General features: G+C 41.6%; 1 protein-coding gene across 1 annotated transcript in view; it reads left to right on the forward strand.

The window, feature by feature from the left end:
* Positions 1-24,877, forward strand: part of Prdm10 (PR/SET domain 10) — a 100,834-nt gene that overhangs the window by 38,200 nt on the left and 37,757 nt on the right. The window contains exons 6-8 of the mRNA XM_090319747.1: positions 14,051-14,252; positions 16,693-16,934; positions 19,628-19,831. Coding sequence (XP_090175873.1) covers positions 14,051-14,252; positions 16,693-16,934; positions 19,628-19,831 — 648 coding nt within the window. The remainder of the gene's footprint in view (positions 1-14,050; positions 14,253-16,692; positions 16,935-19,627; positions 19,832-24,877) is intronic.

Consider the following 24,877-nt stretch of genomic DNA (forward strand, 5'->3'; position numbering starts at 1 on the left):
GGGTTGCTAGGACAGGAGTACTGGTGTCATCCACTGGCGTCAGGCTCACAGCACTCTTATGTCCAGTTAAGCACCAAAAAAGCCAGAAGTAGAGCTGTGGCTTAAGTAGTAGAGCATTAACCTTCAGCACAAAAACTTAAAGCTTGGCCAAGGACTGGTGTACATGCACTTGCATGCACATGTGCGCGTGCACATATAACACACACACACACACACACACACACACACACACACGGAAGCTGGAGCACCATGGGCAGAGACTGTGTCTCGATCTCTTCCTCGCCATCTACAAGATAGGAAATAAAAAGGATATTGGCCTAAGTTCTAGAGACTAGTAATACATTTTAAATGTGTGTGTTTTTTAAATTTGGAACTGTTTTATAACTTGTTCTGTCTTAAATATTGAAAAAGATTCCTGGTTAAAGTACATATACATTTAGCAGCAACCTCCTTGTTCTGGATTCTATTTGTTTTGTGTCTGAACTTAAAACTCCTGAGTTTTAAGTTGTGCTCTTAGCTTGCCTGCCTGCCTGCCTGCCTGCCTGTCTTTCTCTCTCCCTCTCCCTCTCCCTCTCTCTCTCTATCTCTCTCTCTCTCTCTTCTTTCTTTCTTTCATGGTGGGGCTTGAACTCTGGGCCTGGGCACTGTCCCTGAGCTTTTCAGCTCAAGGCCACCCCCCCCCCCTTGAGACACAGCATCACTTCCATTGGAGACAAGAGTCTCACAGACTTTAGTGCCCAGGCTGGCTTTGAACCATGATCCTCAGATCTCAGCCTCCTTAGAAGCTAGGGATTACAGGCATGAGCCACCAGATGCTCTTAGCTTTTTTGCTCATGGTTGGCATTCTTCCACTTAAACCACACCTCCTAAGTTTTTATTGGTTAATTAGAGTTAAAAATCTTGGGAACATTGCTGCTTGTTCCGGCTTTGAACCATGATCCTTGGATCTCAGCTTCCTGAGTAGCTGAGACTAGAGGTGTGAGCCACTGGTGACTGTCTCCATTCTGGCTTCTGAAAAACTGAAGTTCTTCCTGGAGTTCATTCTCTTTCTTCCCATTTGTACTAGATCCTGTCTGACTTGCAGGACTGCTTTTTTTCCACATAGTGTGAAAGTAATAGAGTACCTTCTTTCTGAAGGCAAGAGTGAATTCAAGTAGGTTTAGTTTCTTGTCAGCTATCTATGTGTATTAGTAAATCCCCTTAAATTTGTATGGAAAAGCACTTTCTACTTATTATTAAATAAGTTAATTAAGTGTGCCAGTCCTGGGGCTTGAACTCAGGGCCTCATGGTCTTGCTTGGCTTTCTCACTCACAGATGGTACTCTTAATAACTCGAGCATCTCCATTCTGACATTTTGCTGGTTAATTGAGACAGTCTCACAGACTGTTCTACTTCAATCCAAGCCTTACAGCTTTCTGACTAGCTAGTAATGCAGACATGAGGCAATGACACCTAGCTCCTTTTTTATTCTTTAGTTGATAACTTGTATACTTTGATTTTACAGTTTGAAAACTGAACAGTTGGTGTGTTACCATCATTTATAAGAAGTAAAGTGGGTTCTAAGGAGCATGACCAGCTGTGAACTGCAGTACTGTGGGGGTCTATGACCTCAAATAGGAAGTATTATTTTATGTGAATAATTTTTTTGTCCAAGTATATATTATATATACATCTGTTATAGTGTGCTAGTATTTATGTTCTCTATTGGTTTATGGTTAGGTTCTTTCTCTTGGCATTTTTATGTTTTGGACTATTATGGAGAACATGCCATGGATATCATATCACATTATTTTCTTACGATGAATTCCCTGAGTAAAAAATAGTAGAGATAAAGGTATTGACAGTTGAGCACCAGTGACTCATGCCTCTAATGCTAATTGATCAGGAGGCTGAGATCTAAGGATTGTGGTTCAAAGCCAGCCCAAGGCATGAAAGTCTGAGAAACTTATTTTCAATTAACCAGAAAACTGGAAGTAGCGCTGTGGCACTCAAGTGGTAGAGCAATAGCCTTGAGCTGAAAAGCTCAGGGACAGCGCTGAAGCCCTGAGTTAAAGCTCCATGACTAGAGGCCCCCCCCCAAAAAAAAACCCAAAAAAACGAAGTATTGACATTTTAAGGTATTTAAGACCAAGTTTGTGTGTGAAATTGAGAAAAAGGTATGTTTGTACAAGTCAAATAGTGGATAAAAATCCAGAATTCTAAATGGAAATTAGAAAATCTTTGAAATAATGATTTCAGCTGAGCATTAGTGGCTCACACTTTTAATCCTAGTTCCTCAGGAGGCTGAGATCTAAATATTACAGTTTGAAGCTGGCTCAGGCAGGAAAGTTAGTAAGATAATGGCTATAAATGAAGTAAAAAAGCAGATAATTCATCTGGGTTCCATGTCTCAGGCCTGTAATCCTCACTACTCAGGAGGCTGAGATCTGAGGATCATGGTTCAAAGCCAGCATGGGCACTAAAAACTGTGAGATTCTTTTTTATTTTTTTATTTTTTTGCCAGTCCTGGGCTTGAGCTCAGGGCCCGAGCACTGTCCTTGGACTTTCTCAAGGCTAGAGCTCTACCACTTGAGCATCAGCACCACTTCCAGCTTTTTTTTTGTATGTATGTGGTACCGAGGAATCGAACCCAGGTCTTTGTGCATGCTAGGCAAGCACTTTAACCACTAGGCCAAATTCCTGGCCCTAAAATCTGTGAGATTCTTATCTCCAATTAACCACCAGAAAATGGGGAAGTGTTGCTGTGTCTCAAGGGGTAGGGCTGTAGCCTTAAGCTGAAAAGCTCAGGGACACCCCCTAGGCCCAGAGTTCAAGTCCCATGACCGATCAAAAAAAAAATCAATACTACCAGGAAATAGCAATACCAAAAAATATTAATATACAAGACAGAAGCATGAGTTTGACAGAAAAGACTACTTTTTCTCATAAGGAATTGTGTAAGATGAATTTGGTACATCTTGCCTTCACAGAATACAGGGAACTCTTGAAACTTACAGTGCCCCGTGAAAGGAGCTCAAGGTGTCACATGAAGGAGTTAAGTATGACAGTTTGATCAGTCAATTTGTTCAATAGAATAAAGTAATTACATTCATACTAAATGATAAAGATAACTCAGGATGCCAGAGACCATCACATTGTTCTGAAAACTGGTAAAGGAAGAGGAAAAGACTGGCCTTCTCTCTGAAGGTACTCAGAAAATACCTCATCAGTTACTACTACATGAGGGTAATCTCTTTATTATTTTTATTTTTTCCCAGATGTGGGGCTTAAACTTTGGGTCTGGGGACTGTCCTTGTGCTCCTTTTGCTTAAGGCTAGCACTTGAGCCACAGTACGACTTCCAGCTTTTTCTGTGATTAATTGGAGATAAGAGTCTCATGGATTTTCCTACTTGGGCTGGCTTCAAACCATGATCCTCAGCCTTCTGACTAGCTAGGATTACAGATGTGAGCCACTGGTGCTCAGCAGGGGAATGTCTTTTTTTTTTTTTTTTTGCCAGTCTTAGGGGTTAAGCTCAGCCTGAGTGCTGTTCCTGGGCTCCTTTTACTCAAGGCTAACACACTCTTCACACTTGAGCCACACTTCCAGCTTTTTCTGTGTTTAATTGGAGATAAAGAATCTCACAGACCTGTGCTGGCTGGCTTTGAATCATGGTCCTCAGGCCTCAGCCTCTTGGGTAGCTAGGATTACAGGCATGAACCACCAACCCCCAGCTAGGGCAGTGTCTTTATAGAAGCATTTCAACCAGTAACTATAGCACTATTCAGAGCCAATGAAATATGGATTTAGGCAGTGATTATAAATTGGTAGAGTAGGATGATAGCAATTTAACCTGTTGACCATTCTGACAGCTGTTTACCTTGTGCCTTCTAATGATATTGGGTATGCTTTCATCCCCTGTGCCCTGAGGGAAGTATCATGAGTCTGACTGAGTCTGTGGATTCCACTGCCAGTTTAGAGGAAGCATGGTAGATGAAGAGAACAGGTGAAAAGATGCACTAGGGGGCCGGGAGTTTTGCCTAGTGGTTAGAGTACTTGCCTAGCATACACAAAAACCCCGGTTCAATTCCTCAGTACCACATAAATAGAAAAAGCCGGAAGTGGTGCTGTGGCTCAAGTGGTAGAGCGCTAGCCTTGAGAAAAGTCCAAAGGCAGTGTTCAGGCCCTGAGTTCAAGCCCCAGGACTGGCAAAAGAAAAAAAAAAGGGGGCAATTGGCAAAATCTAGCCTATGAGAAACTCTAGGACAAGCCCATTTTTAAAATTTTAAAATTTATTTTTATTTTATTTTTTTGGTGCTTGGGACTGAAGCTAGGGTCTACTATACATGCTAATAAGTAAGTATTTACCACTGAGTTACATCATTGTAACCTCTGATCTCCCTCAGCCCAAGATAAATAAATCTCAATGGAAAAGGAAAGGAAGGAGAAGCTAACAGATTAAAGGACATTTGAGGGACAAAGCAGTGCTTGCAATGTATGGCTCTTGTTTGCATCTTGATTTGAGCAAATGTAATATAAAAAAACCACAAAGGGAAAGTTGGGGAATATTTGATAATACCAGAGGATGGTTAATCTTTTTTTTTAAAAAAAATTATTGTTCTTATAAAGGTGATGCACAAAGCAGTTGTAGTTACATAAATCAGGTAACAAGTACATTTCTTTTTGGACAGTATAACCCCTTCCCTCACATAGGATGGCTATTTTTTTTAGGGATGATAATGTATGAGTATAAAAGTCATTTTCTTTTAGAGGTATACACTAGGTTTTTTTTTATTGTCATTATAAAGGTGATGGACAGAGAACATCTAGATTTTGCCTCAAATAGCCTTGTATGAAAGAGAGTTGGAGAGTCACTGAAGTAAGTTGATCATTTGATAATAAAGATTGAAGCTGAATGATGAGTATATGGGGTCTATTACATAATTCTCTTTGATACATGTTTGAAATTTGTCCTTATGTATAGGAAAACAGTATTTTTTCTTTTTATTATTTTGAGATAGGGTTTTGCTAGTAGCCCAGGAACTCACTAACTATGTAACCCAGGCTGGTCTGTCAGACTCCAGATCCTTACTGCTTCAGCTTCTTAGCGCTGAGATTACAGGTGTATACCACTATGCTTAGCTTAGGAAAAATATTTTGCTCAGATTTTCTACATTGCTTTTGGATAGTGAACAAATATATATTTCTTTTACTAGCTTCCTTAAATGAGAATGCCACACGCCTTTGCCACACTACATTCTTTTCAGATTTTGCCAATCTGATAAGCAAAATGTTGTTTTGTTGTTTTAATAATAAGGAACTGTTTTAATGAATGTTTTTGTTGCCATTTACACCTCAAAGGGCCTTTCATCTTCAATCTTCAGAAACTACCTGCTTGTTTTATGGCTTGTATGAAAGGGAAGTTGTACTCAGAGAACTCCATGAATCTTGACATTGGGAGGCATTATAATTATTGGCTTAGCATACTTTCCTTCAGCCCTCCCTTGGGATGGTACTGGGGCTTGAACTTAGGGCCTGAGTGCTATCCCAGCTTATTGACTCAAGGCTAGGGCTCTAGGGCACTTCCTCTTTTACCTTTTTGCTGCTTAAAAAAATCAGGGACTTTTCTTGTTGGGCTGGCTTTGAATGGAGAGCCTCAGAGCTCAGCCTGTAGTAGCTAGGATTACAGGTGAAAAGCACTGATACTCAGCTGGCCTCTTTCTTTTGTTTTGTCTTCTCCTTTCCTCCCTTTCTCCCTTTCTCCCTTCCTAATTTCCCCCTCTCCCTTCCCTTCTCCTTTTCCCCCTTCCCCCTTACTCTCTCTCTCTCTCTTTAAAATTAGGTTGTTATTATAAAGGTTAATATACAGAGGGGTTACAGTTACATAAGTCAGATAAGTCAAAGACTACATTTCTTTCTTTTTTTTTTATTCCAGTCCTGGGGCTTGAACTCAGGGCCTGAACACTATCCTTGGGCTTCTTCCTCAAGGCTAGCACTCTGCCACTTGAGCCACAGCACCATTTCTCACTTTTTCCATGTACGTGGTACCCAGGAATCGAACCCGAGTCTTCGTGCATGCTAAGCAAGCACTCTATCACTAGGCCAAATTCCCAGCCTACATTTCTTTTTCTTTTGTGGGTTGTAGAACTTGACCTCAGGGCCTGAGCAGGATCCCTCAGCTCTTTTGTTTAATGCTAGCTCTCTACCACTTGGAGCCAAAGCTGCAATTGCAATTTTCTAGTGGTTAGTTAGTTGGAGATAAAAGTCTCAGGGACTTTCTTACCGCAACTGTCTTTGAACCTCAATGCTTAGCTCTTACCTCCTGAGTAGCTAGGATTATAGGTATGAGCTACCAGAACCCCACAATAGCACATTTCTTTTTGACGCCTTTTTTTTTTGCTTGATCCCTGTTTTTCCTCCTGTTCTCAACTACAAATTGTATAGTTCATTTTCAACATAGTCTAGTGAGTCCCACTGCTGCATTTGTTCACCCCTTGTCCCTCTTTTTCTGTGTCCCCCTCCCTTATCCTCTCAAAGACAGATAAAGAAACTAACAAGAAAAAAGAAAACAAAAACAGCAGCAAAGAAGAAAACCTTGTTTCCTTCCCTGGAGTTCATTTCAATGATTATTGTTTTATATGATCAGATACACATAGCTACTTACTCTCTCTCCCTCTTTCTTCCCATTTCTTCCCTCCCTCCCTCCCTCCCTCTTCCAATTTTGGAACTGGGGATTGAATCTTGGAGGCTGGGCCTCTCACTAAATACACACTGTACCTCTGAGCTGCACCCCATCCCCATCTGCCCAGCATCTTTCTTAATTTCAGTTTTCTTTCAAGCAGCAGAGCGTTTACTTCTCTCACACCTCAGTGTTTGTTGCTTTAACTCAGCGACCTGGATAAATTCTGGATAGAAAGTTGAGATGAGGGTTTAACCCAGAGGGTAGTAACGTTTTTCTTTTCAATATTCCCGTCCCCCCATTTAATATTTTTATTTTCAGTTGTCTTTTCTGGTGACAAGATCTGTTTGGAGTCCTTTTCATGTGTGCATTTGTTCCTCAGAAAAAAGGCAGGTAGTGACTTGTAGTCTCCTGAGTAGCTCCTCACATACTGAGAAGAAAACAATGTTGCTTTGAGAACTGATCTCAGTAGGTACTGAGAAACAGTCTGTCATGCTTACTGCTGTCCAGTGTCATTCTTACATAAATTGAATCCTGAAACATGTTTTACAGTTTCAGAAATAATTACAGAAGCAGCCTTAAGTAGGAAAGAGAAAGTATACCATAGGTTTTTACCAATTTTGTCCTCCTTTCATTGTGTTTGATTGTTTGTGACACAATGTACAGGACTAAAATATTTCATTTCTCCTTCTTTTCCTCTAAGTAGAATCAGCACACAATTGTATGCCTACCCACTGCCTGGCTGTTACCTTAGGAACATGAGTAGATTAGCTTTGTGCCCTGGTATTGAGAATGCATGGCTGGGGCGTGGGGGCTGTTTACTTTCTCAACTGTCCTCCTCAAATTGACTGAATTCCACAGGGGCCATTATGACATAGTGGATAAGCAGGGCAGAGGCAGACTTTGAATCTCATTTTACCACTTAGGAACTGTGTGATTAACACATGGCCACAGCGGAATCTAAATATATGCCTAGCACTCAGTAAATGTCAATTGAGTTTGAATTAGGTAAATCATTTGCAATGCAGTGAGTTGTGTGTTTAGGTCTGTGCTGTGTAGAAATCCACCTTTCTTATCTAGAAACAATCCTCATTAACCCTTTCTTATTCCTTTTCAACAATAGCTCTTGTGATTCTGGTAGTGGTCCCACTCTGCTGTAGCATCAGTCCTTAAAGATAATGTGGATGCATTTGAGTCTTGCCCTTTCAGTCTTTTAGGAGTGCTCCAGCAAGGCAGGAGGAGGCAAAGGTTGGGATGATTTTGAAGTCTGTTTTCCCAGCAGTGGTGAGAAGCCAGCAGCAAGCTTGCTGAGCAAAAGTCCTTCCAACCAACAGCCTGCACTGAGGAAAAACAAACCAAACCAAAAGAGCATTATCATGGCTTCACTAGAATGACTCTGAACTGCTGAATTTATTCTTTTAGGTTGGCTCTGCCTAGAAGATAAAGAACATATAAGGCACAGAGAGACATGCATGCTTTCATTTGTTAAATATGTGGTATCTTTCTTTACTAACTGTGGCATCAGATTCAAATGGCTTAAAATAAAGGGCCAGGCAGTAAATTGTTTCCTTACAGGATGTGAGGAGGTGCTGAAGAAGTCACATGACTGAAAGTCTCTCTCTTGCCCATTGTAGAATATGTGCCCACAGTAGGGATTTTATTCTGTTTTGATTGAACCTGATGCAGTATCTCTTAGAACGTAGTCCTCCCATGAAAGACTTCCTGAGAGGCCCTAAGTTACGGAAGCAGAATTTGATACAAACACATGGGCCTTCAAGTTGAATGAATGCATGTTAAAACATGTTCATTCTGAGTGTGGTGGGGCATACCTGCAATCCATGCGAGTCATACTTACATGGCTGAAACAGAGGGAACATACATTTAAGACTAGCCTGGATGACTTACTGAGTCGTTCTTTCAAGACAGAAAAAGGTGGGAATGTAGATGAGTGATAGAGTGTTCATCTAGCTTTTGTGAAGCCCTGGATTTGATTCCTCAGTACCACATAATTAGAAAGAGGCGGATGTGACTCATGTAGTAGAGTGCTAGCCTTAGGCAAAAGAAGATCAGGGATATAGTGTGCAGAACCTGAGTTCCAAGCCCCAGGACTGGCAGAATAAATAAACAAAAGGTCAGGGACAGTGCTCAGACCCTGAGTTTAAGCCCAGCACTGGCATAATAAATAAACAAATAAATAAAGTCTGATAGCTGGGTGCTGGTGGTTCAGATCTGTAATGTTAGCTACTCAGGGGACTGAGATTTAAGGATCAAAGTTTGGAGCTAGCCAAGGTAGGGAAGCCTCTGAGACTCTTATCTCTAATTAACCAACAAAAAGTTGAAAGTGAAGCTGTGGCTCCCGGGACAATGTACCTGCCTTGAGTGAAAAAACTAAGGGGCAGTGCCCAAATCTTAAGAAATGGAGAAAATAAAAGTTTGAGGCTGTAGCCCAATGGAAAATGTTGGTCTAGCCTGTGTGAGGCACTGGGGACCAGTATCTAATACTGCCAAAAATTATTTTTTAAATATTCATGTCTGCTTAGGCAGCATAGTATAGGCCTCATCTCTTATGAAGTTTTTGGATTTTGGTACACAAAGTAGAAAGGATATCGCTGGGAACAGCAATAGTAAGTCTCCTTAGATACCCAAGGGCCAAGTATATTTTAACAAACTTATTCCAGTGAACACCTACTACATGTTCAGCAGTGCTCTTTTTTTTTTTTTTTGCCAGTTCTAGGGCTTGAACTCAAGGCCTGAGTACTGTTGTTGGGCTTTCTCAAGGCTTGTACTCTACATTTGAGCCACTGTATCACTTCTGGCTTTTTCTATGTATGTGATACTGAGGAATCGAACCCCGGTCTTCATGCATGAGGCAAGCACTCTACCAGTAGGCCAAACTCCTGGCTGTCCTTTAAAGTTGTTCAAGTATATAGTGTTACAGGGATTCTTAAAGAACCACCACTACACACCAAGTATGATAGTGCACATTTTAATTGCAGCACTTGGAAGTCAGAGGCAGATTGAAGACAACCAGCGTTACATAGTGAGACCTTGTTTCAAAAAACCAAGGGCTAGCCAGATGCCATTGGCTCATGCCTGTTATCCTAGCTACTCAGGTTGCTGAGATCTGAGGACTGCGGTTCAAAGCCATCCAGGGCAGGAAAGTCTGTGAAATACTTTATTTCCATTCAATCACCAGAAAATCAGAAGTGGTGCTGTGGCTCAAAGTGATAGAGGGGTAGCCTTCAGCAGAAGAGCTCAGGGATAGCTCCCAGACCCAGACTTCAAGCCCCATGACTGACAAGAACAAACAAAACAAAACAAAAAACCAAGGTGAGAATGGAGCCCTTGCCTAGCATACTCAAGCTTCAATTTCCAGCACTGAAAAAAAGAGAACTTGTAATAATCTCTTATTAACACTGAATGCTATATGTCAAACATTCTACTACTGGCTTTGTGTATATATTGTTCCACTTAACCTCACAGTAACCAATGTGGTGTATGTTCATGTGTCCATTTCATAGATAGAAGCTCAGTAACTTGCTAAGTATTAGGACCAGGATTTGATTCTAAATTTGCCTCCAAAGCCCAGGCATGGCCTGCTCCCTGAGGTGAGGTTGGAGTGGCAGAATGGACTCTTGGGAATATGCATACTGGTAGAGTGATGATTTGCATTGGATACAAAGCTCTATGAGTTGGCTAATGTATGAGATATCAGAATTAAGATTCTGAAAGATCTTGGCAGACTGAAGGAACAGATAAAAGAAATAGAATGAAATTTTCTATAAAGATTCAAAATTCCCCATTTAAGTAAAGATCAGCTATTTAAGGTCTAAGGTGGAGCGTGGGGGTGCAGAGAAGATGGTTTCATGTCTCTGTGAGGGGAAAAAAAAGATTCAGCAATTTTAGTTAGCTGCCAGTTTAAATCAAGTTTGCAGTATGCAGTACAGCAATGGCTTTCAAAGATGCTAATGCAGTCTGAAGCCACATTCAGACAAACACGGAAATGACCAAGGAAGAAATGAAGACAGAAGGATAAAGGAGCTGTGGTGTCTAGTCGTTCATGCCTACAATCCTAGCTACTCAGGAGACTGAGGTCTGAAGATCTTGGTGCAAAGTCAACCCAGGCAGGAAAGTACATGAGACTCGTTATCTCCCTTTAACCCCCCCCCAAAAAAAAAAGAAAAAGAAAGAAAGAAAAAAAGGAAAAAGAAAAAAGCTGAAGTAGAGCTGTGGATCAAATAGCAGAATGCTGGCCTTGATTAAAAAAAAAAAAACTCAGAGCTGAGTTCAAGCCCAGGACTACACCTCCCTTCCCCTCACCGCCACCCGCCACCTATGCTAAAGGAGCTGGAAGTTCATCTGTGTGAAAAAGGAATGGGTTAGGTTAATCAGCTACTTGATTCATATGAGAGAATGGTTAATCCTAGAGGAAAGTCTGAGCTCCAGGCCAATGCACAGGTGAATATGAGACATCTGGACTTCACAGAGCTATCACTGGCTATTCCAAAATGATCTTGCTATCTGGGGAGGAGGTGGGGCCCCGAGCTTATGGAGAACTGGCTTGTAGGAGGAAAAGGGAAGCATGGAGGCATGTGATGTGATCCACTGGGAAACTGAACATGATTGCATTTAGAAGATTGGCGTAGGATGAGCATTCTAGTAGAGGAAAGCAGCCTATGGGAAAACAGACAAAGGGAGTAGTGGCACATGTAAACATTTGTTTGATTTATTGACTGGGAGGGGTAGATGGCTTGAGTATGACCTTTGTGTGGGGTTTGGGGCAGGAGGGATGAGATTGGGGAAAAAAAAAAAGAATTCTAGGGTAATATATAATCCTGTAACATACTTTAAGAGCAGGAGAACTTAGTAAGGTACAGTCTATTTTCAGCCTATGTATTTGATAAGGTAACACTAATCTAATATATCATCCAGTGTGGCTTCTTTGCTAGACTGACCTTAGCATGAAGAAACTATTAGGGACCTCTTTCTTTCCTAAAAACCTCAGCCACTTTGAAGAGTTTGAAAAGAGCTCAATCATATAAGTGTGTATCAATCACATATTGTAGCATATTTTGGTTTTAAAAGTAAAGTTGCCCGGGGCAGGGGTGGGGGGGAGCTGGGAGTGTGACTGGGCAATAGAGCACTTACTAGCATGTGTGAATCTGTGTTCCATCCCCAGTATTACAAAAAAAGGAGACAGAAGTGGGTACATGCTGTACCAGTTACTCTAGGGGCTGAAGCAGGAGAATCACTTGAGTCAGGGAGTTCCAGGGCATCCTGGGCAACATAGCAAGACTCCATCTCTTGTTTTTCTCGGGGCCTAGGCACTGTCCTTAAGTTTTCTAAGACTTGCCATCTACCACTTGAGCCACAGCACCCCTTCTGACCTTTTTGCGTGTATGTGGTACCAAGGAATTGAATTCAGGGCTTCCTGAATGCTAGGCAAGCACTCTACCACTGGGCCACACTCCTGGCCCTGCAAGATCTCATCTCTTAAAAACAGACAAGTAGTAACTGGAGGCATGGCTCAAGTGGTAAAGTGCATTCTGGGAGCATAAAAGCTAAGCAGGAGTGCAAAGTTCTGAGTTCAAGCCCCAGTACTGGCAGAAAGGGGGCGGGGGAGGGAGAGAAAATGCAACGAAAGTAATTAAAGAGAGGCCACATCTATTCCTTTGTGTGGTTGTCTGCCTGAGGGGGCAGAAAAGACCCCCATCATAGATTTAGCTCAGATGTAAAAACTAAGATGCTACTCATACTCCAGAAGACAATGCAAAAGGCACATCTGTCTTCCTATATACTACCTGGAAATTCCTGGGGAGGCAGGGCCAACCCCCATCAAGAGTGAACTGGCCTGGGGAACAAAAAGAGGAACAGGGAGTGTACTGGGGTTAAGGGGTAGAGACAGATCTTAAAGACAGGGTAGTGGTTTACACTTATAATCCTAGCTACTGAGGAGGCTAGGATCTAAGGATTGCAGTTTGAAGCCAGCATATGCAAGAAAGTCAATGAGATTCCCAGCTCCAGTTAGCCAACAGAAATCTGGAAGTGGAGCTGGAGATCAAGAGATACAGTGCCAGCCTCTAGAGGCCCTAACCTCTGTGCTGGTACCAAAAAAAAAAAAAAGGAAATGATATAGAATCTTGTTGGATTTAAACCACCCACCTTTTGGTACCAAAGGACAGAGAAATAGGATTTCTTTTCAACCCTGCCTACATATGGGCCAGAAAGGGAGGGCAGAGGACTGATCTTAAAAGCTAGAAGCTTCAGACATTCAAAATGAAGTCAGACACTTTCCTGAAGCTACAAATGGCAGCCATTTTTGCAGGGCCTTTTCAGGGAGATAGCAGGAAGAATATATTTCACCCTGACTGGTTTTGTTTTGTTTTGTTTTTTGACAGGATTTATTAAAAAACAAAAACAAAAAAACAGCTTTTAAAACAAATTCTAGTGCAGCTGGGTGCTGTGGCTCACGCCTGTAATCCTAGCTACTCAGGAGGCTGAGATCTGAGGATCCCAATCAAAACCAGCCCAGCCACTAAAGAATGTGAGACTTTGATCTCCCAATTAATCACTAAAAAATGGCCATGGGGCTGTGGCTGCAGAGGTAGGGTGGTAGCCTTGAGCTGAAGAGTCTAGAGTTCAAGCCCCATGACCCACAAAACAATAAACAACAAAAACAAAAGAAAGAACAAATGCTAGTGGCTCACACTTATGATTTTCATTATTAAGAGAGGCTGAAATCTGAGCAACCTGGTTCAGAGCCAATCTGGGCAGAATAGTCTATGAGTGTAAGACTTTTTTTTTTTTTTTTTTTTTTGCCAGTCGGGACTGAACTCAGGGCCTAAGCTTTCTCAAGGCTAGAGCTCTACCACTTGAACCACAGCACCACTTCTGGCTTTTCTATGTATGAATTGAACCCGGATCTTCATGCATGCTAGGCAAGCACTCTACCACTAGGCCAAACTCCTGGCCCATGTTAGACTCTTATACAACTGGTAGAGGACCAGACTTAAGGAACAAAGTTAAGGGAGAAAGTACACATCATCTTTTAATTCCATGATTCCACATTAAGGGAAATACCAAAAAGAAATAATCCAGTAAATATTGTAAGATAGATACATGTGAATTAAATTTGCAATGTTGACTATAACAAAATCAATGTAGTTATACATAATGATTAGGCATGCAACAAAATACTCCAGTATCACAAGTGAATCACACAAAACTATTTTATCTTCATATTATGTGAAGTGGAGAAAAAAAAATGTATAATGTCCATCACCCTGACTGTTTTTGTTGTGTGTGCACATGTGTCGCAGTGACTTAAGAGAGGCATCAGCTCACTTTGTCCTTTAAACTTCTGTTGTGGTCTCATTACCTGTGCATAACTAGGTGCTACCTTCTATTGAGAGCGTGGATGGTTCCGATCCTTTGGCAACGCTGCAGAACCCGATGGCTAGACTGGAGGCAAAAGATGAAGAGGATGAGGATGAAGATGAGGACTCTGATGATGAAGAAGAAGAAGATGGTGAAGACACAGATCTGGATGACTGGGAGCCAGATCCACCCCGGCCCTTTGACCCCCATGACTTGTGTAAGCCTTTTCTTTTTGTTTTGGTCAATCATGGGCTTGAACTCAGGGCCTGTACATTGTACTTGAGCTCTGTTTTGCTCAAGGCTAGAACTCTAGCATTTTGAGCCACAACTCTACCTGTGATTTTCTGGTGAGTTTTGGAGATAAGATTCTCACAGGGCCAGGAATTTGGCCTAGTGGTGGAGTGCTTGTCTAGCATGCATGAAGATCCAGGTTTGATTCCTTGGTACCACATATATAGAAAAAGCTGGAAATGGTGCTGCTGTGGCTCAAGTGGTAGAACCCTAGCTTTGAGTGCACAGGCCCTGAGTTTGACCTCCAGGACTGATCAAAAAAAAAAAAGATTCTCACAGACTTTTTCTGAGATCTTCAGATCTCAGACTCCTAGGTAGTTAGGATTATAGGCACAGCCACCAGTGCCTGGTTTATGTAAGCATTTTCTGTGTGTTTAAGTGTGACTGTAGTTCACATATACCGAGACTCTCTTAATCCTATACAACACTGCCATGTACTTTGTGGGTGTGTTATCCCTCTCAATCTTTGTAGTAGCCTGGGAGAAGGCTCTGACATTCACATTTTCTAATTTTATTGATGAAGAAACTAAAGCCCAGAAGACTATAGGCAGTCTGTTCAAGGTCATGGAAATGAGTTGGGGATCAACCATTCACTCCTGAGTCTCTGACACCAAACCACTATGGCAAGTGATCCCAGTGCTAGACTATTCTGCCGTTTCAGCTCGGAGGCTTTCTCTCTCTTAATCCTCTAAAAATGCTTATCCTTCTAGAACTGATGGCTAACGTCTGTAATCTTAGATATTCAGAAGGTTCAGTCCTGAGTATCACAGTTCAAAGCCAGCCCAGGCACATAAATTCAAGAGACTATTCTAATTAACCAGCAATAAGCTAGAAGTACAGGTATGGCTTAAGGGGTAGAACTCCAACCTTGAGTGTAAAAGCAAGAGTACCAAGCCCTGAGTTCAAGTTTTAGTACTGAAGTACACACACACACACCTACACACCTGCTTACTCTGTCCCAGGGCCCAGTACTCCATACTTCCTATTGTATTTGTTTATTGTTTTTGCCAGTCCTGAGGCTTGAAAGTCCTGAGGCTTGAACTCAGGGCCTGGGCACTGTCCATGAGCTTCTTTGGTTCAAGGCTAACACTACCACTTGAACTACAGCGCCACTTCCAGCCTTTTCTGTTTATGTGGTACTGAGGAATCAAACCCAGAGCTTCATGCATGCTAGGCAAGTACTCTGCCACTGAGCCACATTCCCAGCCCTTCCTATTGTATTTGATATACTCCATTTCTGAGCAGGTTGGCTGAGGTTGTATTTGTACGTTGTGAATCTAGATTCCAACTCTACTCTTCCCTATATTTCACCTTCCATCAACAAATCATTTGTTTCTTTTCATGGATTTTTATGCTTCACGCATTTGTTTGAGTGATTGAGGCTATTCATAGAGCCTTGTGACTGTGCTGTTCCTCCTCCAGGGCCTTTTCTGTGGCCCTGGTAAAAGCTGTCTGCATGGGGCTGGTGTTCAGTCCCATATCTAATCCCCATCCAACAGAGGACTTCCTTGTTTCATCCCCCCCACCCCCAAATTCCAGGCAATTCCTTTGCCAAATGCACTGAAAGCTTCTTTACCTTATACACACTAACACAAAGTCACTCTATTGAGAATTGTACAATTGGGAAATACCTAAACCAGGCCATCACATACCCAGAGGGTGAAACCTGAAGACAGTGAACTCCTTGTGGCCTGCTCACTTTCTCCTGTTTTGTGGCCTCAAGTTAGCTAACTTACTGCTGGGAGGCGGGAGGGAGTGTACCTGGCTTGGAGCAAACTGAATTCTATAATGAGCTGAAAATGTGTCTTATCTTGGTTGGGGTATTGTGTCATCCAAAGGAATGAAGAACCAGGGTTGTTAAATTCACTCATTGTAGCCTCATCAGACAAAACAATTTGTAAACCCAGTCTGGACTCTACCCTTTGAAGAAATTGATTAAACTGTATTGTCTGGGTAGTTTTTTTCCTAACAGATTTATTGAAATAATTTGGTCTCATTAGATTTTACAACATTTAGCCTATAAGTGCTAGTTTTTTTTATTTTACAATTGATTTATAAATTTAGTGCCCACTATTTGAGTTACCAGCCAACAGAGAAATGTCACAGCCTGAATATTATTTTTGACAAGCAGAAGCAAATTCTGCCTGATTTTAGAGGAAAATGAGAGCATTTTTATTGGCCTATGAAAGCTAATGGATTACAATGGAACGAGTAGTGCCTTTGTAGCATTAATTGAATTTTGGCCTGATAAATTTATGTGTGTGTGGTGGGGGTGAGGGGAGGTTGTATGTCAGAACTTACTTGAGATCAACTCCTATCAAAGAATTTGACTGCTTAAGGGTTTTTGTTTTTTTTTTCTTTTGCAGGGTGTGAGGAATGTAATAATGCTCACTCATCAGTGTGTCCAAAGCATGGGCCCTTGCACCCGATCCCTAACCGGCCTGTGCTCACTCGGGCCAGAGCAAGTCTCCCCCTGGTCCTTTACATAGACAGGTTTCTTGGAGGAGTCTTCTCCAAAAGGCGAATTCCCAAACGTACCCAATTTGGCCCTGTGGAAGGACCCCTGGTCAGGGGATCAGAGCTGAAAGACTGTTACATTCACCTAAAGGTAATTACTCTTGTTCTGTTAAAGCTTTTTGGGGGTTACTCATTTTCTTACTGAGTCTGTCCCCTCTACCCCCCCCCCTCTCTTTCTCTCTTTTTGTTGGTCATGGGACTTGAATGTAGAGCCTGGGGACTGTCCCTAAGCTCTTCTGCTCACACTGAACCAGAGCTCCATTTCTGGTTTCCTGGTGGTTAATTGGAGATAAGAATCTTATGGGCTTTCTTGCTTGGGCTGGCTTTGAACTATGATCTTCATATCTCAGTCTCCTGAGTAGCTAGAATTGCAGGAATGAGCCATATTGCATAGCGTAGTGGTTATTTGCTGGTAGTTTTATATGCTTAATTTGTTTGAAATGGAAATGTTTTCCCTATCAATAAAATGAAGATGGTAATTTCAGCTTCTAGCCAGTTGTGGGGCTTGAACTCAGGGCCTGAGCACTGTCCTTGGACATTTTTTTCTCAAGGGTAAAGCTCTACCACTTGAACCAAGTACCACTTCGTTTTTTTCTGTGTATGTGGTACCGAGGAATCGAACCTGGGTCTTTGTGCATGCTAAGCAAGCACTCTACCACTAGGCCAAACTCCCGACCTAATTTCAACTTCTTAAGGCATTATCTGAAAAATTCTGAGAGCTACAGTTCTTAGGGGAGAGTAGTAGTTTTCCAGGGCTACCATAATAAAATGACACAGGTTTTAAATAATGGAAAAGCTGGAAGGCCAAGATCAAGGTGTTAGGCTTAGTTTCTTCTGGGCCTCTCTTTTCCGCTTGCAGATGACAGCCTCTATCCTATCACAGGGCCTTTCCCCTGTGTTGTGTGATTGCTTTCTTCTGCCTTCTCCTTTATATGGTCCAGTCATAATGGGCCCGCCCTAGTGATGTCATGTTAGTCAGCTTTTTAAGTTCTTCTCCAAATATAGTCACATTCTAAGGTACCAGGAGTTATAGGTACTGAGGATATTTCAAGTGCACTCATGTTCTGAGGTACTGGGGGTTATAGGACTCCCATATGAATTTGAGGGGGAGGATCTGCAAATTTAGCCCATAGCTAGAGCTAATAGTCTTTGTCTTTTTTATTTGCTTTTTGTAAATAACTTTGACTAGAACACAAAGATAATTATGCACATATATGTAGTCTGTTGTGTGCCTGTAATATTGGTAAGAAGCCACTTTGCAATTCCAAGACACATTTAACCTCTCGATTTTTTTATTTATGTAAGAATAGCGCACTGTTGATGTTTATTTATTTTGATCTCCAATCTTCACATTTGATGCTTTTGCTTTTCTATCTGTTCCTTGAGAGCTCTGGAGAGAGCTAAGAAAGCACAGCAAGTGGGGATGAACACTTGAGATTTTTTTTTTTTTTTTTTTTTTTTTTTTTTTTTTGCCCGTCCTGGGGCCTGCACTCAGGGCCTGGGCACTGTCTTTGGACACTTCTTACCCAAAGCTAGTGCTCTGCCACTTGAACAATAGCACTACTTCCAGCTTTTTCTATTCATGTGATATTGAGGAATTGAACCCAGGGCTTTGTGCATGCCAGGCAAGTATTCTACCTTGAGGCTACATTCCTAGCCCTTGGTTTTTTTTTTTAATTATTGCATTCCTGGGCTTCAACTTGGTGCCTGAGCACTGTCCCTGAGCTTTTTTGCTCAAGACAAGTGTTCTGCTGCTTGAGCCAGAGCTCTACTTCTCTTTTTTTTTTTTGGTGACTGATTAGAGATAATTGTCTAAAGAACTTTCCTGCCTGGACGGGCTTTGGATCATGATCTTCAGGTCTCAGCCTCTTAAATAGTAAGAATTATAGGCACAAACCACAGGTGTCCCAGATAGTCTCTGATGTTTTTTTTTTTTTAATTTTGCTGTACCACTTGAGCCACAGCTCCACTTCTAGCTTTTTGGTGGTTAATTGGAGATAAGAGTATCCAGCCAGCCTACCTGGGCTGGCTTTGAGTGTGAGCCACCAGTATCCAGCAAGAATGTAACTTTATGAAGAGCAATATCTGTCTCGGAGCTACATGCTATAATGGATATAGTCAATTTGGAAAAGAGACAACATTTGGAGAGTATTTTGCTTGCATTTAGAGGATTTTTTGGTTTTTAACATTACTCTAAATCATACAGTTAAATTGTGTAGAATTTTCCTAATAATTCTTCTACAGGTGAAAGGTGTCAGGAGTATCATCTTTTTCCTTTTTTTTTTTTCGTGGGTTATGGGGCTTGAACTCGGCCTTGGCGCTGTCTCTGAGCTCTTCAGCTCAAGGCTACCACCCTACCCCGGCCTGAGCATTGTCCCCGGGCTCTTCAGCTCAAGGCTACTACTCTACCCTTGAGCCAAGCCTCACTTCTCCTTTTCTAGGGGTTACTTGTAGATAAGAGTCTCAGGTTCTTTTGTGCCCGGGCTGGCTTTGAACCTTGATCCTCAGATCTCAGCCTCCTGAGTAACTAGGATTATAGATGTGAGCCACTGCTCCCACCGGCGCCCAGCTATCTTTTTCCTTTATGTTTGGCACATCACAATTCTAGTACTTTTTCAGGTATAAAGAGAAAACTCAGGTTGAAAGGTTAATTTAAGATCTATCTGTCTGTCTGTCTCTGTCTGTCTGTCTATCTATCTATCTATCTATCTATCTATCTATCTATCTAAATGCATGTCATATTGAAGAGCTTGTCACTTTTTACTATGTTCTCTTTGGATGCAGGTTTCTCTTGATAAAGGAGACAGAAAAGACAGAGATTTTCATGAAGACCTCTGGTTTGAGTTGTCTGATGAGACCCTTTGTAACTGGATGATGTTTGTACGTCCAGCCCAGAACCACCTAGAACAGAACCTGGTGGCTTACCAATATGGCCACCATGTGTATTATACAACCATAAAGAATGTGGAGCCCAAGCAAGAACTAAAGGTACAGTGCTAGATCCACAGTGTCATCTGCTAGCAGCTGATGGCCCTTCTTGGTAACTCCCTTTATTAACTGAGCTTTCCTTCAGGGGATTGGACCCTAAAATCCATGGATGCTCAAGTCCTTTATATAAAGTGTTGGAGTTTTTGCACTGAATTTATATATTTTAAAATATCTCTAGACTTAAATGTTTTCTAGATTAATACGTACCACAATCCAATTTTTTTCTTCAATTAAAAATGCATTGTCATAAAGGTTTTTTTTTTTGCCAGTCTTGGGCTTGAGCACTGTCCTTGGACTTTCTCAAGGCTAGAGCTCTACCACTTGAGCCTCAGCACCACTTCCAGCTTTTTTCTATGTATGTGGTACAGAGGAATCGAACCCAGGTCTTCATGCATGCTAGGCAAGCACTTTAACCACTAGGCCAAACTCCCGGCCCCTGTCATAAAGGTTTTATACAGAGGTATTATAGTTGCATAAGCTAGGTAACGACTACATTTCTTTTTGGACAATGGCATGTCACCCCTTTCCTTGTTCTCTACAACTCGCTCTGTTTTTTTTTTTTGTTTTTTTTTTTGGTCAGTCATGGGACTTGAACTCAGGGCCTGGGTACTATCCCTGAGTTCTTTTGTTCAAAGCTAGCACTCTACCATTTTGAGGCATAGTTCTATTTCTGGTTTTCTGGTGATTAGTTTCCTGCCCAGGCTAACTTTGATCTGCGATTCTCAGATCTGAGCCTCCTGAATAGCTAGGATTACAGTTGGTGTCCCACTTCTACAAATGTGTTTTAAGTAGTTGTTACACTGAGTTGTTTAGGTAATACTGACAAAGTCCATACATATTTAGTAGAGATGCAGTATTTTTTTTCCACAAATGTTTTCAGTCCAAGGTTAGTGGAACCCAGAAATAGAGAAGTCTAACCACTATACAGTGTACACTTGAAACAACCCTGAAGATAAAACAGAATGAAAAGCAGTAGGTGGGTTTTGTGCTCCTCAAGGGCCTATAGGAAGACCTCAAAGGTTAGGAAGTCATTGTTCATGGGAGCAGAATGGTGTTTGTGATGGGTGACCAAAGATGGTGTCACTTAGTGTACTAAAGAAGAAGTGGTGAAACAGAAGATTTTTATAAAATGAAATTCGGATGTATGGGCAAGATCCCTTTTCTTTATCTGAATATATAATTATATTCAAAGAGTTGTTTGTACACACATTTGATTTCAGAAATATATATATTTTTTCTGTCACGGTGCTGTGTCCCTTAGTGAAAAGTCTTTTTTATTCCCCTTGTGCGGTCAAAAATCAGAGCTATCTATCTCTGAGAAAGATTCCATTTTTTTATGCTAATAATTTTTTTTCTTTTTTTTGCCAGTCCTGGGCTTGAGCTCAGGGCCTGACCACTGTTTTTGTTTTTATTTTTTATTTTTTTTATTGTAATTAGTAAAAGGGTTACATGATATTTGCCAGATAGAAGGTGCATTAATTCACATACATTGATACCCTTTCACATGTCTTGGTACCCATTTCCCTCCCCCCCCACACCCCCCACCCGTCTTGGTTTTCCCCCCTTCCCTGACCACTGTTTTTGGACTTTCTCAAGAGTAGAGCTCTACCATTTGAGCCTTAGCATCACTTCCGGCTTTTTTCTATGTATATGGTACTGAGGAATCGAACCCAGGTCTTTGTGCATGCTAGGCAAGCACTCTACCACTAGGCTAAACTCCTGGCCCCAAGATTCCATTTTTTTTTAAAAGAATTTATTAATGTTGATTTTTACATCATATTTTAAATGACAAGTTTAACAAACAAGTGTTCAAGGAGGGAGATATTCCATTTTTTAAAAAGAAAGTCTCAGTATATAGTCCAGGGTAGTTATAAATCAATTTCCAGAGTGCTGAAATTACAGGAAAACCTAATTTTTAACTTTTTTTTTTTTTTTTGTGGGTCATAGGCCTGGGTGCTATCCCTGAGCTCTTCAGCTCAAGGCTACCACCCTACCCTTGAGCCAAGCCCTACTTCCCACCTTACCCTTGAGCCAATCTTCACTTCCCTTTTCTAGAGGTTAATTGAGATAAGAGTCTCAGGTCCTTTTCTACCTGGGCTGGCTTTGAACCTTGATCCTCAGATCTCAGCCTCCTGAGTAGCTTGGATGACAGGCATGAGCTACCACGCCCGGCTCATTTTTAATTTCTTAATTGTGGGAAGATTATTTTCTCTTTTTCTTTTTCTTTTCTGTGTGTGTGTGTGTGTGTGTGTGTGTGTGTGTGTGTGTGTGTGTGTGTGTTGTGTGAGGGAGGGAGGGAAGGAGATGATAGTCTTTTTGTTGTTGTTGTTGGTCTTGGGACTTGAACTATCCCTGAGCTCTTCAGCTCAAGGCTACCACCTTTCCCCTTTAGCTACAGTCCCACTTCCAGTTTTCTAGTGGTTAATTGGAGATAAGAGTCTTATGGACTTTTTAGTGCCCTCACTCCCTTTGAACTTTGATCCTCAGATCTCAGCCTCCAGAGTAGCTAGGATTACAAGTGTGAGCCATTCACCCAGCTGCTGGGTTTTTTTTTTTCTGTTTGTTTGTTGTTTGTTTCTTATTTTGCTTTGTTTTAGGGCTTGTCCCTGAACTCTGGGCCTAGGTGCTGTCCTTGAATTTCCTTCTTTTTTTTTCTCCCTCAAGGCTAATGCTCTGCCATTTGAGCCACTCCAGGTTGTTTTTTTTTTTTCTTAATAGTTTATTGGAGATAAGAACCTCCTGGACTTTCCTGCCCCAAATCCTAAATCTCAGCTTCCTGAATAGCTAGGATTATAGGCATAAACCATCAGCACTGGCCTGATTTCATTTCTTATTTTTTGCAGATCCTGGGCTTGAACTCAGGGCCTGGGCATAGTCCCTGCAACTCTTTATGCTCCCTTAAGCACTCTACCATTTGAGCCATAGTGCCACTTCTGGCTTTTTCAGGAATAGTTTGTTGGAAGTAAGAATCTCACAGACTTTTCTGCCCAAGCTGGCTTTGAATTGCGATCCTAGCTCCTAAGAAGCTAGTGTTACAGGCATGAGCCACCAGTGTCCAGTTCTCAATTCTTTTTTTTAAAGCCAATCAGTAGGACTATAGAGGTACAGAAGACCAGAAACCGATAAAGGCAGAATAGCTCAGTATAGCAAGAAACTAAAACAACAGATTAAAAAAAGAAGAAGAAGAAGAAGAAGAAGCAACAGTACCAAGGAAGTATTTATAAATAGGTTAAAAGGTTAAATATGAAAACTAGGACTCTTAGATTGCTAGCCTTACTGCACCTACATGGTGATAATATGAACAAGTGTCAGGGATAAACTTTGTTTGGTGGAAGCCAATAGGAAAGAACTGTTTGAAATTAATTTCTCAGTGTTAGTAATTCTTATAATTCTTGAGGGCTGGAGCTGACGATGTACTTGTCTAGAATGTTAAGTTCTGGGTGGGACCCAGCACTACAAATCAGCCAGTCAGCCAACCAACAAACCCTGAAAGCAACCATGAGCTGCAATTTTTTTCTTTCTTTCTTTCTTTCTTTTTTTTTTTTTTTTTTTTTTTTTGCCAATCCTGGGGCTTGAACTGAGGATCCGAGCACTTGCCCTTGGGCTTTCTCAAGACTAGAACTCTACCACTTGAGCCACAGCACCATTTCCAGCTATTTCTATGTATAGTGTATGGAGGAATTGAACCCGGGTCTTCGTGAATGCTAGGCAAGCACTCTACCACTAGGCAAAACCCCCAGTGAGCTGCTATTTTTAATTCATTGGAATTAGTAATTAGTAATAAGGAATAGAGGTAGTAAGTGAAAGATTTTTTTTTTCCAGTCCCAGCGCCTGAGCGCTAGAGCTCTAGGCTAGAGCACTGCCGCTTGAGCCACAGCACTATTTCTGGCTTTTTCTTTTTCTATATATATGTGGTACCAGAGGAATTGAACCCAGGTGTTAGGCAAGCACTCTACCACTAGACCACACACCGGCCCAGAGCAGACCCTCTTGACCAAAGGGTTGGTCAAGTGACAAGGGCTGAGATTGCTCAGCAAGGTGTAGGGAGGGTTATGGAGCCCTTCAGGAATCATCAGGGAGCATTTCAGATTCATTATGAAATTAAAGACCATTTCTAGCCCTATAAAATCTGATTGTGTTGTAATAAAGTCATTCTGGCTCTGATGGGATTTGCAATGAAAAATAAGGGGGCTAGTTAGTAGGTCAGGTGGAAATCTAGGCTAGAGAAGGTATTGACGTGTGTCAGATGACTGAAACATTGGTTTCCATCTGAAGATCGTCTTTGCTAAAGACCAGAGAAACAAAGATAGTAGGCACTTCTAGGTTTGTAGGTCTGAGCACCTAGAGGAAAATTTTGAAATGGAGAAGACTAGTAGAAATAAGGGCACAAATTGGAGAAACAATGAGATTTCTACTGTGAACATGGTAAAATGAAGTTATTATAAGATAGCCAACATATCAGATCAGCAGTAGAGGGCATTTGGAGAGAAGAGGCCTTTGAGATAGAGATAGTGATGTGGGTGTCATTAGCACAGAGTTGGTTGGAAAAGGATATGATCACCGGAGAGAAAATATATAGGCCCAAGGTTTAGACTAAGCTTGGAGGAGGAACAATATTTAAAAGTTAAGTAGAAGCTGGGCACTGGTGGCATATGCCTGTAATCTTAGCTCCTCAGGAGATTGAGAACTGAGAATTAGGGTTCAAAGCGAGCCTGGGTGGCAGAGTTTATGAGATTCTTTTTTTTTTTTTTTAATGGGTTGTGGGTCTTGAATTCTGGGCCTGGGCACCTTCCCTGAGCTCTTCAGCTTAAGGCTACCACCCTATCCCTTGAACCTCATCTCCACTTCCCATTTTCGAGAGATTAGAGTCTCATGTTCTTTGGTCTTTGGTCTTTAGTGCTGGGTTGGCTTTCAACAGTGATTTCAGATCTCAGTCTCCTGAGTAGCTAGGATTATAGGCGTGAGCCACCATGCTTGGCAAGAGTTCAAGAGATTCCTCTCTCCAGTTAGCCACCAAAAAGCTGGTAGTGGGGCTGTGACTCAATG

This window comes from Megascapheus bottae, chromosome 27, assembly GCF_031878675.1.
Source record: "Megascapheus bottae isolate mThoBot1 chromosome 27, mThoBot2.hap1, whole genome shotgun sequence".
Classification (NCBI taxonomy): Eukaryota; Metazoa; Chordata; class Mammalia; order Rodentia; family Geomyidae; genus Megascapheus; species Megascapheus bottae.